Raw genomic sequence first — 19,740 nt, 5'->3', positions numbered from 1 at the left:
GCCTAAAATCTAGTTTACAAGCGACACAGGCTAAACACTCCAGTGACAAGAGCTTATTTAGGTAATGCAAATGCTGAGCGCCAGGCTTCCCATGCTGTGAGCTTTGCTACACCTACATGGCCCTGATACCCAGCCTAGAAGCAGTTCTGCATACTTTCACCACAAGATTGGTGAACCTGAAGTCAGAATTACTGAGAGCACTGATGATAGGAAAGAAGCTGATTGGACAGTGATTGGAAAATACATCCCAATGTCAGCCATTAGTACCAGATAATAATCTGTGGTCGAACCAGTGGAAATGTAGGCCGGTTCTCAAATGATACTCAGGAGCCTGCTGGTGAGAAAGAGGAAAATGACCCCATCAGTACAGTTTGGGTTGTTAAACTGGTTCTGTTCTGAAAATGTGAAAATAGTTCCCTTGGTAATACTTAATAATTTAAGCACTTAGCATCTAATATTTAATTCAACGGTATTAAATGAGATACACCTGCTGACGATGTCATCATAGTTTGTGCTTTCTATGATAATCTGATTTTGTAGTTCCCAGAGGAAGCACCTGTCAGGTTTGCATCCAGCCAGAAACTGATCTGTGTTGTGAAAAAGCCCCTAAAACGACAGAGATGTGCAGCGATTAGGCTTGTTGTGTTGTTCTCAGTGACAAAATCAAATCAATCTTCAAAAGGGTAAATAGGAACTGAAATGTCCTCATGCTACGTTGCCAGATTGTTGGCTACACCCATGAGTCATGGTCAGAAATTTATATGTGCTCATCATTGCCATGCGTGTCAGGATAATTTTGGCCTTTTCTTGATTTCTTTGAACTATTCTTTTTCCAGGGCGGAATGATTGGACAACATACATCTTTAGTGACTTTACAAAACAAGAATCGGGTGGGCAAGTTTGAATTTGTTTTGTATTTTCTCTAATCCTCACAGAGTCAAAGTATATATACAGGCTTAAATATATCTTCTGCTTGTGCTGTGTTAGTGTCTGCATATCATTGGATGATGGTAATCTTCCTGCCCCTGGCTATCATGAGTCTTGGTGAGACGGGTTTCCATGCCAACAGCGCCCTTGTAGCCTCTGGCGCCAACAGTAGCGCAAGTCCTTGGGTGTGATTGTGGTCCGCATCTTCGTGCCCGGAGTAGATTATGGTTTCACCTGAAGACGGTCTGGTCTGGCCGCTTCCGATCCATCGGGTCTCACATAGTCCGAGAACCTTGATGCTGTATCTTCTCATCTCATTGGCCACCTGCGCTGACTTGCCACTTTCGTTCAGGGTTCTGATGTTACAGGTCCCTATCCTGGTCTTGGCATTGGTCGTAAGAAGACTTGTCGGCAAGCTTGCTTTCACCGGCACGCATCATGGGCCCCACTGAAGAGGAGTCTTTCTGTCCAGGCAGTTGTCGGGATGTACTTGTTGTTGCAGTTTCTGTAGCATGGCTTTTTTTTAGAGGATGGGCTTGCTAGCCCCACACCCAACCCTCCTCTTTTCTCATCCTGGATTTGGGACCAGGCAATGGTGGAGTTGGCTCTTATATATATATATTCTCTCAAATCTTTTAAGAAGTGTGCTGAAGGTTCTACAAAATCTTTTAACTTGACAAGGCCAAGGCGTATTTACAGAAATTTAGCTATTTGGCTACAATGACCAGAGTTGGGTTTGGAGGGGTAAAGGTGAGGCTTTCAAACATAAGAACATTTTACCAGCTGTCCAGCATGCTGGTGGTGCTCTGGGGTTGTTTCGCTGCCAGTTGTATTGGTATATTGCACAAAGTGGATGAAATAATAAAAGAGGACTACCTCCATATTCTTCACCTTCACCTCAAACCAACAGCTAGACGGGTGTTGGGGCTTCCAACAGGACAATGATCCCTAATACACATGAAAACTGTTTTTTGTAAATGATAGAGCAGACCACAAGTAAACTGACAGAAATAAAAAAATGACCTCACTGGTAGGTCGCCTAAGACTGACTGCTCAGGAAACCAGCAATTCCTGCAGCAGGTGACTTAACAGGAACGGAAGAAAAATATCACTGGGCCATCCGCCTGAGCGTACATGTAGAAGCTGGTATTTTATGAAGAGTCCGCCTACTCTTTGAAAGTGCCAGTTTGCTGAAGCACCCCTTTAAAATACTGTCCACATATTTGAAGCAGTATCAACAAAGATACTGTCTTTAGATTTTCTCAGTACGTAGTTTATCACTGACATCCTCCAGTTTGCAGTCAGATATTTCCTTTAAGAATTGAATGTCCAATAGAGGCCTGCGTGATGTGACCAGGCCCGAATGTTTACCTCTCACCCCAACTACGGTATGTGACTGGAGTTGTGGAGTGGGTAGGCCCCCGTGATGATGTGTTCACAAGGTCCACACTGTCCAGAAAATCCTGTGCACACCTAGTTCCACCCACCATCCCTCTCTCTCCTGCTTGCTTTCCCCTCACCTTTCTCCCTTCTGTGCTCCCCCGTACTCTTCTCCTGCTCCCCTCACAGACTCAGCTATTCGTTAAGAGACTCTGCTTGAGGAGTTTTTGGAGACGCTCGTCGCTTGCAGCCGCCATGGTTCACAACAGCAGCAGCATCTGCAGAGTTGCCCTGCTGGTACTCTTCAGCCTCCTGGTAGCCTTCGTCCATGCAGGTAAAACCTCTAGTTCTGAGTAACATATATATATATATGTATGTATATTTGTGGAATACATTTGTGGAATACACAATAAAGATCACCTGGTTGCGCAGAAGTTAATGGAGGTGGAAATGTTTCAGAACGAAACATGCAAAACCGTAAAGAAAGCATCAGCCTGTCGCATTTTAAATGTGGGCAAATTAATTTCTTACATTTTTTTAAGTAGGTCGAGGTGATTTCTTTACAGACACTGAGATAATTTCATAATCTCCATAAAGAAGAAAGTATTTTCTTTTATTATAGCTGAGCTTTTCTTATATATGAGTACATTTTTAGGGTTTTTAGACAATGTTGCCTGCGTTTCTCACAGCTCTCAAACAAAAAACTTTGTGTATTCATGTCATTTTTCCCACAAAGGCACACTGAGGGCCTGATGTGTGTGTCGGCGGCTTGATGTAAATGATGCAGTTGTGAGAACTGAGAGAGCTGTGAAAGCTGCTCTTTGACGAACAGGATGACTCAGTTGCTTTGCCTGATGTTCGTATGAAACTCAAACCCGCCGCCCTCTCACTCGAGCTAAGCTGAAGTGATTCAGCGTAGTGCTGGTTTGGATTTTGGTACCTCTGGAGTGCATTTTATGTGCGTGAAGAGAATTTAGAGATGGTAAGAAGAACATTTCACACAAAAACTGTTGGTTTTCTGAATAAGGGCTATTTTGGATTGACAATCTGAAATAGCACTTGACAGATTGCCACATCACTGCTCTTTCTTTCACTTTCTCTTACCTCTGCCAGTGTTTCCTTGGAATATATCTCAGATTCACTCGAGAAAACCTCGGGAGACTGTAGACTGGCTCTCAGGCCTAGAGGTCAGAGTAGCAGTCAAGAGGGCAATGGGGCAACAAGGTCCTCCCTGTCTTGTATGGGAAAGAGGCAAAGAAAAATGTGTGACCTGTCACCGATTACACAACACCTACATATATTGTGAAAGACAAGTCTGCAGGAGTTATGACTTGCCTACAGCTTTTTTACATTTTGTGGGCTGTTCTAACTTTGGAGGGTGCAGTTGCAAGGTGAAAGCATGTCTTCTATGCCTGCCAACACTGACGAATGAATGCTTTGTTGGATCACAGAGCAAAAAAAAAAAAACTCCCGCCAGGAGAAGTGCTAATAAGACCAAGTCGTCATGGCTACAGGTTGCATCTCTGCTGACTTCATATATAAATTTGCAGTGGCACGACTGCATTGTCATACAGCAGTGTCGTCAATTGTTGTCACAAGTCTTGACCACAATATCATCCAAGATGAGCGTGACAGGCAGCTTCATTGGTTGACTCAGCATAGGAAACGCACAGAGAAATGTCAAATAAGAAGTCTAAGCAAAAACAGTGTGATAATTACTCACATACACTCAGTGTTAAAAATCGTAGCCTTGACAGTGGTGTAGTTGTGTAATGTGAAAATGGAAAACAAAGTCTCTTCAGGCTGTCCTTGTTTCAGAGTAAAATTCAAAACACACACCAATTATTTTTCAAATATTTTACTGTGGAAAATGTGTCCACCTACTGTGGTATTTTAAGATGGCGAAGCGAGGGCACACAACACCACCGGTGTCATGTCTGGGCTGCATTACTTGTGGTTTTCGATGCTCTGCCAGGTTGCTTTACACATGCATTCGTCTGCGTGCTTTGTCACCTGTCTGACTTGTGTGAAATCCTGAGCAAGGAGGCCAGGGGCCCCAACAAATGGGCCTCTGTGCTTTTTAGTGTCTGAAATCAGCCCTGCCCACAGCCTGCCAAACGCGTAGCGAGTCTGTGCTATATAAGAAGAAAGGCTAACGTCTGGAGTTGTGTATCTTTAAAAAGAGAGAAACAAGCAAAGATTTTTTTCCACCCTGAAAAACGCGATGTACACATATGCACGCAGTGAGCGCTACTACTGTGAGCAGGAAACTGCACGTAAATGACAGATGCAGCAAATATGTTGCAAATTAAAATTCATGTATGTAATTTCATTTGATTTGTTAGAAGGTTCAAAAAACAAGAAATCTTTTCCTGGTTCACACTTCACATGGTTAAATCGGACAGACAAAACTGTCATTTTATATATATAGCACACATGTTAACACAACTCAAGGCTGCTGTTGCTGTTTGTTCCTCTGAATGCTCTGTGGGCTTAAAATGAAAATAACTTCTTTCTAAAACTCATTTTTATTTTTAGAAATGAAAACTCCTCAAAGCACTGGTGCGTGCTGCTACTTTCAGAAAACAGTGCAAACTTGCTCTAACAAAAAGGAGAACAACAAATAAGATGTCCAACGTCAGAACTGTTTCACAGGCACATCATTATATATATATCAAAAATAACTGTGCTGGTTTTTTTAATGGGAGTAGTACAAACTGTGCCATGATGTACCATTGCAAAATGCAGCTCTGTGAGACTCTGTAGGTATACCTTAAAAATCATAAATGCTTTATAATGAATTATTCCATTAACTATGAACTAATTATGCACTCGTGTATTGCAGTTTAACAGCTAAATGTTGTGCATGAATGGTTACAATATCAAACACTCTAATAATATAAATCCAAACTTGACTAATTACCACAATAACAATCACCACGTTAATAGAGATTATAATCCATTTATAAGAAAACCATTGGAGTGGTCATGTGAAAGAACTGTGAGTCCAAACATGCTGAGGCACAGACAGTAGATAATATTTTTTTTCTCTAGTGGCTCCCTGACTAGATTCAAACCCTACCTCATGGAAACAAACCCAACGGAAAACATGTTATTATTTTTTTTAACCTTCTTATTAAATCATTCTGTCCAGAAGGTGCAGCCTTTCACACATAGAGAATATTTAATAAACAAGTTTGTTTGACATCCAGTGCCCAGCCACTGGCTGGCTAGAGCCTGTCCGGTTGTTACTGGTTGCAGCCTGCTGCCCTGCGTGACCGCACAAGCTGCCTTTTGTGCCCTCGGCTGAAGGCCTCATTGATGCCTGAGCTGGCCACAGGCCCGGGCCTCCAAACCTTCAGCCAGCTACAGGACAGGAAGCTGCACACAACTCTGAGTCAATACTGACATCAGGCTGCGTATCAGAATTTCAGAGATACTGCCGCTAACAAGACATGATATGATGTGCACTAGTTTCAGTAATTTTGTTGTGTTTTCCCCTCTGTTAGCAACTAAATAAGGTGCATTTGAGCCTGAAATAAGGATGAAGGAGCTTCCTGAGGGCATCAAAGGCCACAAAGTAAATATGTAGGGTCAAATAGCCGAGTGTAAATATGTTTGCATTACAGTTTTTTGGTATGCGCAGAGTTGAGGACAGAATAATTGAATCTGTGAGGGTCTGAATGGGTGGGCTTGTCTACATCGAGCTTATTTTTTAAGCAGAGATGATGATCAGTTTTTCCCCCTCTAACTTCTAAAAAACATCTGTACAGCTGTTCGATTGCCAAAGCTGTTACCAAGCCGTTAAAGTGGTTTAAACTCTCCAAGTGAGCATTTCCTAAACTCTAAAAATTGGTTAGGAAACACAAAAAATTAAGTCCAGAGAGACATTGTGTTTTTCTGGCTACTGCAGCAGTGTGAAAAGTCTCAGGGTGACTACATGCTCAGAGCAGAGGAATGCCAGACAAAGAAGATTTGGGATGGAAGGAGAAGAGACGACTGAAGTTGAGAGCAGAGTCGGCAAATCACTTCATCTCCTACAGGATGTTTGTTTGTTTGTTCTGTTTAAGATTGGCTGAACCCTTTTGGGGGAAAAGAAACATGTTGAGAGACTCTACCTGGACCTCAAACGGATAAAATGTTCATCTTCTACAAAGAGATCCATATACCCAGACCTGAGCTGTTAACCCAGTGAGACAAGAGAGACGCTGTTGGAGTCCTTACAGAAAGCCCCATGCATGTAGTTTTGCATCCCACCTAACACAAAGACAAGCAGGCCGGTTAGAGACTCCATCCATCCATCTTCATCCGCTTTATCCGAGGCTGGGTCGCGGGGGCAGCAGCCTAAGCAAAGAGGCCCAGACCTCCCTCTCCCCAGCCACCTCCTCCAGCTTATCCGGGGGAAACCAAGGCGTTCCAGGCCAGCCGAGAGATATAATCTCTCCAGCGTGTCCTGGGTCTGCCCCGGGGCCTCCTCCCGGTGGGACATGCCTGGAACACCTCACCCAGGAGGCGCCCAGGGGGCATCCTTGTCAGATGCCCGAACCACCTCAGCTGGCTCCTTTCGATGTGGAGCAGCAGCTGCTCTACTCTGAGCCCCTCCCGGATGGCCGAACTTCTCACCCTATCTCTAAGGGAGAGGCCAGCCACCCTTCGGAGGAAGCTCATTTCTGCCGCTTGTATCCGCGATCTCGTTCTTTCGGTCACTACCCACAGCTCGTGGCCATAGGTGAGGGTAGGGACGTAGATCGACCGGTAAATTGAGAGCTTCGCTTTTACACTCAGCTCCCTCTTCACCACGACGGACCGGTGCAGCGTCTGCATTACTGCAGCTGCAGCCCCAATCCGTCTGTCGATCTCCGGCTCCCTTCTCCCATCACTCGCGAACAAGACCCCGAGATACTTGAACTCCTCCACTTGGGGCAGGAACTCATCCCCGACCCGGAGTGGGCACTCCACCCTTTTCCGGCTGAGAACCATGGCCTCAGATTTGGAGGTGCTGATCCTCATTCCCGCTGCTTCACACTCGGCTGCGAACCGTTCCAGTGCGAGCTGGAGGCCCTCACCCGATGAAGCCAACAGAACCACATCATCCGCAAAAATCAGAGATGAGATTCTGAGGCCACCAAAGCGAAAGCCCTCCGCCACTTGGCTGCGCCTAGAAATCCTGTCCATAAAAATTATGAACAGAACCGGAGACAAAGGGCAGCCCTGGCGGAGCCCATCACCCACCGGGAACGAGTCCGACTTATTGCCGGCAATGCGAACCAAGCTCTTGCAACGGTTGTATAGGGATCGAATGGCCCGTAGCAATGGGCCAGACACCCCATACTCCCGCAACACCTCCCACAGGACACCCCGAGGGACACGGTCGAATGCCTTCTCCAAGTCCACAAAACACATGTAGACTGGTTGGGCAAACTCCCATGCACCCTCAAGTATCCTGAGAGGATAAAGAGCTGGTCCAGTGTTCCGCGACCAGGACGAAAACCGCATTGTTCCTCCTGTATCCGAGGTTCGACTAGCGGACGAACTCTCCTTTCCAGCACCCTGGCATAGACTTTCCCAGGGAGGCTGAGGAGTGTGATCCCCCTGTAGTTGGAACACACCCTCCGGTCCCCCTTCTTAAAGATGGGGACCACCACCCCGGTCTGCCAGTCCACAGGTACTGCCCCTGATCTCCACGCAACATTGCAGAGGCGTGTCAACCAGGACAGCCCTACAACGTCCAGAGCCTTCAGGAACTCGGGGCGGACCTCATCAACACCAGGGGCTCTGCCACCAAGGAGTTGTTTAACTGCCTCAGTGACCTCGCCCCCGGAAATTGGCGGGTCATTCCCCTCATCCCCAGACTCTGCTTCCTCCTCGGAAGACGTGTCAGTGGGATTAAGGAGGTCCTCGAAGTATTCCTTCCACCGCCTGACAATTTTCTCAGTCGACGTCAGCAGCGCTCCGCCAGCACTATACACAGTGCAGGTAGAGCACCGCTTTCCCCTCCTGAGACGCCTGACGGTTTGCCAGAATCTCTTCGAGGCAGTCCGAAAGTCTTTTTCCATGGCCTCTCCGAACTCCTCCCACACCCGAGTTTTTGCTTCAGCCACTGCCCGAGCCGCATTCCGCTTGGCCTGTCGATACCTGTCGGCTGCCTCCGGAGTCCCACAGGCTAACCAAGCCCGATAGGACTCCTTCTTCAGCCTGGTGGCTCCCTTCACCTCTGGTGTCCACCATTTGGTTCGGGGATTACCACCACGGCAGGCACCAACCACCTTGCAGCAGCTTCGGCAATGGAGACGCTGAACATGGTCCCCGACCCTAAGGCGCAGGGAACAAACCCTCTCGTCCACCGGGAAAAACCCCAACGTACCGGCAGCAAGCCGAGGGGATATTAGAATACCCACCCCAGCCCGCCGCCTCTCACCAGGGGCAACTCCAGACTGAGACAGAGTCCAGCCCCTCTCCAGGAGACTGGTTCCAGAGCCCAAGCCATGCGTAGAGGTGAGCCCGACTATATCTAGCCGGTACCTCTCAACCTCACGCACTAACTCAGGCTCCTTCCCCACCAGAGAGGTGACATTCCATGTCCCTATTGCCAGTCTTGGCAGCCGGGGGTCAGTCCGCCAGGGCCTCCGCTCCTGGCCGCCACCCGGCACACAATGCACCCGACCCCTATGGCGCCTCCTGCGGGTGGTGGGCCTGCGGGAGGATGGGCCCATGTCTCCTCTTCGGGCTGTGCCCGGCCGGGCCCCATGGACTAAGGCCCGGCCACCAGACGCTCGCCCTCGGGCACCCTCCCCGGGCCTGGCTCCAGGGCGGGGCCCCGGTAACCCTATCCCGGGCAGGGTAAACTGTTCCCTCGATATTCTTTTCATAAGGGTCTTCTGAATTGCTCTTTGTCTGGTCCCTCACCCAGGACCAATTTGCCATGGGAGACCCTACCAGGGGGCAAAAGCCCCCAGACAACATAGCCCCTGGGATCCCTGGGACACACAAACCCCTCCACCACGATAAGGTAGCGATTCAAGGAGGAGCAGTGAAAGACTTCAGTAAGAAAACATGCAATCATAGCTGATGCAGCACATCAGCCATGTCTTTTCTTTTTTTTTTTTAAATAAAAGCTATCCTTGTTGTCCTTTTTCTGCAGACACTGTTTTAGACACTGCCCCAGCAACTAGGGACAACCAAGACACCGTGTCTGGAGATGAGCCACCCAGCGACACCACCCCCAAAACCCACTACTTAACAGACCATCCCTCCACCATCGACTATGATGATGCCACAGAAGTTTTCAACGAAGAGGAAGGTAAAGTTGTCCCATTTTTGACTGATCAACATGCACACAACCACCAAATAAATTTTCTTTCCTAATTGTGTGTGTATATATATATATATATACATATATATATATATAAAAATAAATATATATGCCTGTGTGCAGGGGCCATGGGGCCAGGGGCCATCACAGCCATAGTTATAGCAGTCTTCCTGGGAGCATCTGTCCTCCTCGCTCTCATCGTCATCACACTGAGGAAGTTCACCGCCTCCTAGAGGAAACACATATGGTTTATGTGTGTGTGTGTGTGTGTGTGTGTGTGTGTGTGTGTGTGTGTGTGTGTGTGTGTGTGTGTGTGTGTGTGTGTGTGTGTGTTGGTAAACCATGACTGTTTGTGTGCCTGTGTTTCTCTGTTGCTTCTCAGTTCCATCTTTCAACTCCAGGCTCGACCTTTGTGTAAAACGTGTCTTTTGCTTTGCTGAAAATTGTGGCAGACTATTTGCAGGTTTCCTAAATACTCAAATTGTTGCTCAACACGTACACTTGTTGCTGAAGGAACCATCTTAGAAACTGGCTGGCTCTTCCAGTGCAATGCTGTAGCACATTTATCACTTGTGGGTTGTTGGTTTTTTTTTTAAACATGTTGTTTTCCAGTCATTTCAATGTTTCGCCTTTCTTCAATACATGATTTTGCTTCTATGTTAGCAGGAAGTGTTTGTGGTTATGTTTGTCTGCGTCTTACTTTTCCAATCAGTGAGAAATATATTTGAATTTTTTTTAGCCGTACATGGAAGGTTTTTATTGGTCTTTCTCAGTAATTGTACCTGAGTAATTTTCAAAAATATTTCCAAGGTGTCACCGTGCAAAAGTTTTCAAGTTTGTATTAAACCATTAACAAACATTTGTAGAGTCAAATTAAGAATAGAACATCTTTAAAAGGGGCTTTTTCAATGAAAGTAAACAGACGTGTTGTTTGTACCTGCAGAGCAAATATGCAGTTAGTGCTTGGATGAATGTGCCTTTTGTCTTTGCATGTTTGTGTGGGTTTTTTTGTCTCTCTTTTTTTGCAGGAGGAAAATTAGTATAGTATATTATGAGATATTTTTCTGTACAACCCAGAGTCCTCAGTCATACAGCTGGATGCTGCCATTTTATCATCAAGTCAAAAATTATTAAATCATATTTTAATAGTTTAATGTGTGTGTGTGATTGCACATGATTACTGAATTAACTGTAATTTTTTTTCTTTTAGACATTATACATTTTCGTGTACAGTTACAGACTGTATATAAAAGATGCACATTTGGGTTTGAAAATTGAAGCCAATTCAGTTGGGCTTTAAAGCTGTTTTCTTTATATTGGCCAACAGGGCGCCATGTATCTGATTGCTAAGATGAAGTCAAATTATTTGGGTTTATAAGGAAGGGACCCCACTGGTCCCTCCGTGTTTGACTTCAGTAAACACTTTCCTGATCGGTTTGTACTTAGCTTTCGCTCATATTTACCAAAACATTCACTTTGTAAATTATGGTACCATTTAGATATATAAACATGATGAAACATGGTATGATCCGTGGCACCTGGTGACTAAAAAGTCATAAGTACCATATGGGCAAGCAATGTCCTTCAGTTCTTATTCACTGCTTGCTCATCACATTTAGTTTCAAAAACTAAACAAGGCAACTGGAAAAAACCTCCTTGCTCAATGCTTTTCATAAAACCAGACAGTGACTCACATCAGAAATTATTCAATTTTAACTTTTACTATAGAACTAATACTGTTATTTCTTCTTAATTCAGAATATTAATTTTAAAATGTGATATGTGTCTTTAGTAGTTAGTAGTCATCCTGTACTATAGTATATCGTCTTTCACTTCTGATGTTTTAAAAAAAAATCGGGTCAAATGAACAAATAATAAACAAATAATACATGAATTAAGACACACATCATGTCTTAATTTATTTAAACTAAACAAAGCCAAAATTCAGAGGTACTTTGTGAAAAAATCAATACTGAGTTAACAGAGTAAGTAGATAACAGGTGCTGCAACTCAAATACACTTTCAAACTGATCAAATTAACTCATCATCAGCTGGTGTGTGCTAACTCAGTGACAAGTATTAAGGACATTTTAGGAAGCAATGATTTTAGGAAAACAGCTGTTGCTTTCCATCAATCTTGAAAGATTTATGAGGCCATTTTCAAACAACTTGAAATTCACCTTTCCAAGGAGAAAACATTAAAGACAGTTGCCAGTCTTCCTCACAGTGGACACCCTGGCAAATTCACCCAAGCCCAGACCGTGCAGTGCTCAGAGAAACTGCAAAAAACTACATGCCTCAGTTAGCATGTTAAATGTTAAAGTCCATTAAAGCAGAATCAGTGAAAGACTGAAGAAGTGTTGCCTGTTTAGACGGGATGCCAAGAGAACCTTTCTCTAAAAAGATCATGGCAGCACAGTTCAGAACAGCATGGCAACGTTGCAAACTCAGCATATCAGCAGAAACAGTTCATACCAGCTATGAAGCACGGCAGTGGAGGGGTGATGATTTGGGTTTATATTGTAGCCACAGGCACCTGTAGCCACTGAGTCCTCAATGAACTCCTCTGTGTACCAAAGTATTCTGGAATCAAACGTGCGGCTATATTTCCAACATCTAAGGCTTGGATGAAACTGGACCAGGCAACAAAGCAAATATCCTGAGGAGAAAAGAAAGGAAAGATTCACGGAGTTGTAATAAGCCCAGTCAAAGTCCCAACCTCAACTCAAATGAAATGATGAGGCGAGGCTTTTAGAGCGCGTAAACAAATGCCCACAAACCTCAACGAACTGAAGCAAGACTAAAGAAGAGTGGGCCAAAATTTCTCCACAACAATGTGAGAGGATAAGAAAGTCATACTGAAAACACCTACTTCAGGTTATTGCTTCCAAAGGTGATTCTTGAAGCTACTGAATCAGGGGGCGTACTTAGTTTTTCCCACACCGTATCTGCATTCTGGCTTAGTTTGTGTTGAATAAAGACACGGTGTAGTATGTTATCCGCTGTTGTTCATTTGTGGTTGTATTTTCTTAAGAACTTGGCAGTGACCGGATGACTTTTTATGTCCTGAAAACATTAGAACTGGAAGAGGGCATACTTTTTTCACATGACTGCATACAAAGAAACACATTTACAGAAACAAAAAAGTGTCATATGGTTTCCCCAAAAGTGAAAGCATTTTTTTTCCCCAGTTTAAAACTGAAAGCACAATTCGATCTCTTCTCACGTACTTGAATTTAACTATATTTCTCTGGTGACTGATGACGGTAACTTCAAGCTGTGAAGTGTAGCTGTGGGCACATTCTCACACTTTAAATTCAGTTAAGTCATCTCAGTACATGAAACCAGGAAACTCTTAAACATAATCACAGTCTAAATCTGCTTCTGTAGCTTCTCACAGACTTAAAAGGAAAAGGGCTTTGAAAGCAGTGTTCAGAAATTTTCTTTCACATAGGACAACTCATAGCGGTACGTTTACTAATAACAGCACTACTACTGAAATCACAGTATTGGAGGCATCTTGCTTTATTAATAGTGACTGCTGAGAGACTGTAAACAAACTAGTTGTTGACCTAAAAAAAAGAAAAACCATGCAGGGAAGTCACATGGACAAGGCCGGGTCTTTATATTCAGCATTAAAGTATTATATTTCATTTTGATCAAATGTTACATCTTATATTATATAAATCTACATTCACATTATATTCATATCTCTTACGATTCATGCAAATCAATTTGTAAATAATGATGGAAATTCCAGTTTGAGGAAACAAACCGCAAGAGAATGAAAAAAACTTGTGGTATTAGGCAAGATTTTTTTATCAATAACAGTTTCCTCAGCTTGATTCATTTTCAGCAGCCTGTGTCTACATCTGATATGTGTTCTACCTTGTAGCGTATCCTTTGCTAAGACTGCAGAACTTAAGATGGTAAAGTTGGTCTGCTGGTCACTAGGTTGGCTTACCACTTTGGTTCAACTTGAAATTTCTCAACAGCTGTTGGATTTCTCCAGTGTGTCCTACTAGCTCACTGCTACTATTTTAGTGAAATATATCAAACAACGAGGATGGATTTCTTTAAAAAGCCACAGATGTTCAGATTTTGGTCACAGGCAGGATAAAAGGTGGATGTAGCTGACATGATGCCACCCATTGGTTTCTTAAGTCCCATTTTGAGCAACATTGCCATCTTGGTTGCAACCCCCCCTCCCCCCAGATGTGATGAGGAAAGGGTGGGTCTGACTGAAACCGTCTCTCCCTGGGTCATGACTTGTCATTCGCAAGTGGTTAGCTAATGACTTTGCAGTTTCATATCACTGACAATCCTCCATTTTAAAACTAGGAATGACCAAGATTTTCAAATGAAACTTCATCTTCTATTCAGTATGACCCAAAATGAGTGACTGAGCTCATAATAGTCATGTGCCCATGTTTTTATACTGTCTAAAATTTTTATATAACCTTTCAAGAGCTTTAACCAAGCCTTCAGGAGCATATCTGAACCAATAACAGGTACCTCTTGTTATCTCTCACAGCGTAAACCAACCCAAACCTAAAACTGAAAGTATTACAAGACAAAATAAACTTTTCTGATTTAAAGCACCAAAGCCACACTTCTTAAAGTAGCTACTGGCATAGATTAGCTCATAATGCAAATTAGCTAGTAGTCTGTGTTGCGTAATTCTAACCTTAAAGGCACATTTACCTTAAATTGCAATGTGGTGCAGTGGATTTGTAATATCATAGGCCAGTCATGTAGCCTTACAGGCCTACAACTACTCAAATCAAACATCAGCATGAAACGGCTAAGATTTTATCTTTTGTCCAACCCAGTCAAAGTAAAAAAAAAAAAAAAAAAAAGAAAGTCCATTTTGATAGAGAGGGGTAAGCAGCCTATCAGGATAAAGCCCACAGTCATTTTAGGAAAATATCTTGCCACTTAAACATAAACATAATCATCGTGAGTGCTGCTGCTAGTTTCTTCAGATGTTTACACAAAAATAGAGTTCCAGCAGACGTGCAGGGCAGGTTCATGTTACTTTGATTTTAAACAGCTATAATGCATATTTGAACACATGCATGATGTGTGGCACAGTCAGGAAGTGGTGATGAAACAACAAAGGTTTGAAAAGGAGAAGTGCGTCTGGCACCGCGCAGACAGTCAGACACACTGAAACTTGACTGGCATGAGGTAAGAACACAACTAGATTTCACATTTTCCACTACATGTTAGCTGGTCGCAAAAGAACGCCAGGTTAGATGTTAAAAGTGCTGCAGTTACATGTAGATGATGAGTCAAACGTGAGGAACTTAAATTACAAGACATATTTCATTTATTTATCTATTTTTAAAATTTATTTACTTATTTACTTCTAATTAATGCTTACGTTAAAAGTCAGGTTTCATTGTATATATAATGTGCTTTTTTTATCTTCATGCAAATTATTTTGATCTGAGTGCAAAGGGCCTTCAGCTTGCTCGCTGTAAGGAGGGACTCTGCAGCCAGCGAAACGTAGTACACGCAGTCAAAACCTGCCTGTTTTTTTACATTAGGTTTATTTCAGTCGAGTGTCAACTCGATGCACAGACACTCATGTCAGAGATGTATTTGGGATTTTCCTGTAAAACCATGGCTTCACTCAAAATAGAACAGGTGTCAGGTTTGTCCATCACAACCTGACACCAACGCAATGAAGAGTAGAACTTGTGACGAACCACCTGCTCATTTGTTTTCAACTGATATTAAATCAGTAAACACTCCGAGGTAAATGGGAATATTGTTAGTGTCCAAACAAATAACCTCAAATAGAGAACCACTTAACTGTGCTGTCGCAGATTGCAAAACTAATACAATAACAGAAAGTCATTTCCTTTGAAATCTTGATCATAATATATTCACAATTTGTTTCTAAATGTCGAAGTAAAATGAAAGTTACTCCTGCCTGTACTTTACTAAGACTACCATTGCTACTACTTTCATGAGAATCAGGAGGCTAAAGGTTAATAATGTTCACGGTGCTCTTATGTTTGCTATGTTGTTTATACCAGAAACAAAAAAACAAGTTCACAGTTCCTGTACCCACACAGCTGAGAGGTTTCTAGTGGCTTGGTATAGTGGCGTATCATACAGCCGTTTCTGTGTGGGAACGAGTAACAAAAACAGGAAAGACAACTTAAACTGTTCTTTGAAATCCTGGCAGAGATGTTGAGATAAAATTGAATCCAACTGTTATATTGCAGTGACATCATGACCAACAACATGTCAGTGAACTGCAGTAAAGAGTTCGACCACGTGGATGAAGTGATGAAAGTTTTGGAGCTGGTCTTCTATATTCCTATATTTGTCGTCGGTCTGATTCTCAATATTGCAGCGCTGGCGGTGTTCTGCGGCCTTCTGCGAAAAAAGACTGAATCTGCTATTTCTGCTATCTACATGATAAACTTGGCTTTGATGGACTTGGTTCTCCTGTTGATTCTTCCCTTCAAAATGCATGCCACTAATCACAAGTGGCCCGCCAGCTTCCACGGACTGTGTTCAATTTTGGAAGGGCTTTATTTTTATGGGATATATGGAAGCATATACATCATTATGTGTATAGCTGTAGATAGATGGGTGGCTATCTGTCATCCGTTTAAATCCAAGCAGTTGCGTTCACCCAAAGCAGCTATGGCAACTTGTATAGCCGTGTGGATGCTTGTGTCTGCATCAGTCATTCCAGTCATCTGTAACTTCAGGAAAAGCAAGAGCAACACATTTCATTGTTTCCACGAGTTTTCACCGGAAGGCTGGAAACCTCCCATCATCATCAGTGTGCAGGTGTTTGGGTTCATTGTGCCTGCACTGGTGGTGGTTTTCTGTTCAGTTCAGATCATCTGGACACTTCAGCAGTCTGGTCAGCACAGCCCACAGAGCCGGGCCTGTGTGAAGATCATCTACAGCGGGCTGTGCGCGTTCCTGGTGCCTTTCACTCCGAGCCACCTAGCCATCTTCCTGCAATTTCTGGTGAGAAACTCAAGGCTCATTTTATGCTCATTTTAAGTGTAAAGAAACTGAAACAACAGTCCAAAGCATATCACCTTAGGGTCCATTTAGTAGCTGTCCTTTATCACATTTATTTCAGCAGGTAAACATTTAAAATTTTGATGTTTAAAGTCTCGAACTCCTTATAATCCACTGGGTAGCCTGAATCAGAAAAATATAATGTGTACTGAACCTATTTTATAAAGAAAAAAACAAGCTTATTAATATTTCAGTTAAAAACATTTAACTTTCTGCAGCTTTTTTACTTTGATTTGAGATTTATGTTGAGTAATCATCAGAAAAATTCAGGGGGGGGAGGATGCTGCAAATGTTATGACTCAGCAGCGCTTTTTATGTCAGTAGCACATATGGTACGACGAAACAAGCCTAAATGGTTGTAACCACTGGGGTATTTGTTGAGGGGTACTTGTGTTTAATTTTGATACTTGCAATAAAATTCTTCTTCAAAAGTTGACGTTATTAGAAATTATTAGAAATTAATTATCAAACTGGAGAGTATGGCAAGTGCGTAAGCATGTGTAAGTACTGCAGATATGCACAGAGAGGATCTTCATAGGAAAATTCACAGATAGGACCTGCGCTTCACACTGCAATGCTACTACCTCTGCTACAAACCAAAAGTGTCACACATGATTCTTTGATGGTAAACTAATGTTTCCTTAACACACATACTTGCAGGTGCATCAAGGAGCATTTCAGGACTGTGGCACCAAGGCCAATCTCAGCCTGTTCATACAGATTGCTATGTGCCTGTCAAACATCACCTGCTGTCTGGACGCCATGTGCTACTACTTTATTGCCCATGAAGTGAGGAACACCAGACACAGCTTAAGGATGTCAATACTGAGCCAAAGGAGAGCCACCAACAGCACTTCTGAACGGGAGAGAGGCGAGTCAAGTTGAGACAAAAACTGTCCCTAGAGGATCACTGATGTGATGTTATGTTGTGTTAATATAGCAAAACGAGGCTAAAACCTTGTTTTGTATCAGAGCAGTAAAGCTGGAGACAAGTCAATAGTGGACCCAGTAGCTGATAAGCATAGTGTCACGCACTAAAAGTAATTAACCTGCTCGTAAGGAAGCAGGTCAGAGTGTAATCTAAATTAACCACACAGCTGAATGCAAGGCTGTATGATCTGATCCAGCAGCAGGAAGCCAGTAGGCACCTCTCTAACCTCAAAGTGCTCTAATGCGTTAAATGAAGGCTGCAAAACAACCCATGAACTAAAAAGCCACAGTCTGACATGCTTTAAAAAATCATTAAAAGCATGAAAAGGTCACTCAAACCTGCGAACCAACAATGAGTGAGAAAGTGACAGGGACAGGCAGCATGACTCATTTTAAAGAACTAAAAACTGATACTGGCGGGCAGTTCAAAAACGCCTTTGTGATATTATCTAGGACTGAAATCAAACATGCACAAAGACGGCTCTTATTAGTCAGAATTCTCATCAAAGACAAAATAGATTAATTGTTTCAGACTAAACGAATTTAAAAGATGCATAATTATTTTTTTTATATTCAAAAAAGGTAACTAACCGTAATAATAAGCATATTTTAGTCGTGAATCTCTAATCTATGAAATGCAGATTTACATAAAAAGTAAACAAAACGAAATTATGCCAATATATCTAATTAATTACAAATTCAAATATGCATATTTCCTTGACGAGTACACAGATGAATCGGGGTTTATAAATCACATCCACAGGTATAGCTTTAAACATATGAAACTAAAAACGAAACATTAGCAATAATTTCAGTGGTTCATTTCATTTTTTTAAAACATTAAATAATACAATGGATCCTAAATGGTTGTAAAGAATTCTCACTGCAAAATAAGTAACAATATCATCTATATTTATTAAATAATAATTAAATGTAAATGTTTAATCAGAAATACAGCAACAGTCAAATATAGAAATAAACACGGCCTGAGGAAGAGTAGAGAGGATTTTTTTGTGCGTTGTTAATAGATTTTACATTCATTTTCTGTCTTTTAAATCTCATAAATGATACTAAAAAAAATATAATATAAAAAAAATATTAAAAGTGACATTATTATAAGAGAGGACTAAAGCATTTATGATTATTGCATTAAGTGATCTGTTTATAGTTTTGCAGATGAAAACTGACTTCGTATGCTTTTTTTGCTTTGTTTATAAACTGATATTGTTAGCTGTAGCATCTCATATTTAGCTGTACTGAACTTTGTATTTTATTTTTAGATTGCAACCTTAGGTGCATAATAGTTTTATTGAAATGTTTAAAAACCGTAAGTATGTAGTCCCGGCCATGCGTAGGTCACTGCTGAAAGAACTGTTTTCATATTACTGTTTGGGTTTATGTGAATGCTGTCACATGAAAAGTCAAATGGAAAGCTGCTTATGAAGCACACAGAGCTGTCGCTGACCATATGTTGCCGATGTTGAACGGTCATTTTGTGTTTTATGACAGCGTGCCTCACTGGTGGCTTAACCGTACCATAATGTTGTATTTAATGTATATATCTTTCATAAAAATGTGTGAAAAGCTCTCTTTGAAACCATCATATGCTGGTTTCATTGCATTACCTGCATATTGAAACTTTATTTTATTATAATTTAAGTTTCTGCATTTTGTACTCAATTTTATTTTTACTTGTAAAATACTTTTGTGATCCCTGCATCTTGAGCCAACCCACGGAGTTTGTAGGTCTGGGCTGTTTTCCTTTTCTTCATAAGTTTAAAGTCAAAATAAAAACAATGTGAAGACAAAAACAAAAAGGATTTATGAGTGAATATTATGAATATTTATCCTAAATATTTAATTAATGAAATGCAGCCGGAAACTAAACTTTTACCTAAATATTGCATTTTTGTAACTATAGTAACTGCTGAATATTTAAAAATGTACACTATTAAATGAGACATTGTAAAGTAGGCTGATCAAATCACAAATGTATTACTCATCAGTTTTGAAGGGAAATAACCTGAACAGATTATGATGTTTAATTGATAACAAAGCTGCAGATGAAAACTTTCAGATATTATCACTGTATTTTTGTTCCATTTCGGTGAGAATGCCACAAAGGCAGTGTA

The 19,740-nt window shown here is 42.1% G+C and overlaps 2 protein-coding genes across 3 annotated transcripts; both read left to right on the top strand.

Moving 5' to 3' along the window:
• Positions 1 to 2,394: 2,394 nt before the first annotated feature.
• Positions 2,395 to 13,323, top strand: snorc (secondary ossification center associated regulator of chondrocyte maturation). Of its 2 annotated transcripts, none has more exons than XM_005912757.3 (3): positions 2,395 to 2,641; positions 9,449 to 9,607; positions 9,743 to 13,323. In XM_005912757.3, the coding sequence occupies exons 1-3, from the start codon at positions 2,563 to 2,565 to the stop codon at positions 9,850 to 9,852; spliced, it is 348 nt and encodes a 115-aa protein (XP_005912819.1). In that variant the 5' UTR covers positions 2,395 to 2,562; the 3' UTR covers positions 9,853 to 13,323. The 2 variants fall into 2 exon arrangements, 1 of the variants encoding a protein (XP_005912819.1); XR_006054225.1 differs by lacking the exon at positions 2,395 to 2,641 and adding an exon at positions 2,680 to 3,289.
• Positions 13,324 to 14,697: 1,374 nt separating this feature from the next.
• On the top strand, positions 14,698 to 19,424 carry LOC102312761 (G-protein coupled receptor 55). Its single transcript, XM_005912756.3, has 3 exons — positions 14,698 to 14,809; positions 15,859 to 16,621; positions 17,339 to 19,424. Exons 1-3 carry the CDS (start codon positions 14,805 to 14,807, stop codon positions 17,561 to 17,563), a joined length of 993 nt encoding a protein of 330 aa, XP_005912818.1. The 5' UTR covers positions 14,698 to 14,804; the 3' UTR covers positions 17,564 to 19,424.
• The last annotated feature ends 316 nt before the right edge of the window (positions 19,425 to 19,740 follow it).

Source organism: Haplochromis burtoni, unplaced genomic scaffold, assembly GCF_018398535.1.
Source record: "Haplochromis burtoni strain Fernald_Lab_line unplaced genomic scaffold, NCSU_Asbu1 Contig_3, whole genome shotgun sequence".
In the NCBI taxonomy this organism is placed as follows: Eukaryota; Metazoa; Chordata; class Actinopteri; order Cichliformes; family Cichlidae; genus Haplochromis; species Haplochromis burtoni.
The sequence above is the reverse complement of the archived record's forward strand: the minus strand, read 5'-3'. Positions and strand labels throughout refer to the sequence as shown.

Bases quoted from the DNA above. Each gene is read 5' to 3' on its own strand.
- snorc (XM_005912757.3), top strand. From the start codon at position 2,563: ATGGTTCACAACAGCAGCAGCATCTGCAGAGTTGCCCTGCTGGTACTC. The intron at 2,642-9,448 runs GTAAAACCTCTA...CTTTTTCTGCAG, and splicing joins GGTAGCCTTCGTCCATGCAG to ACACTGTTTTAGACACTGCC. The intron at 9,608-9,742 runs GTAAAGTTGTCC...GCCTGTGTGCAG, and splicing joins AGTTTTCAACGAAGAGGAAG to GGGCCATGGGGCCAGGGGCC.
- LOC102312761 (XM_005912756.3), top strand. The intron at 16,622-17,338 runs GTGAGAAACTCA...ACATACTTGCAG, and splicing joins CCATCTTCCTGCAATTTCTG to GTGCATCAAGGAGCATTTCA.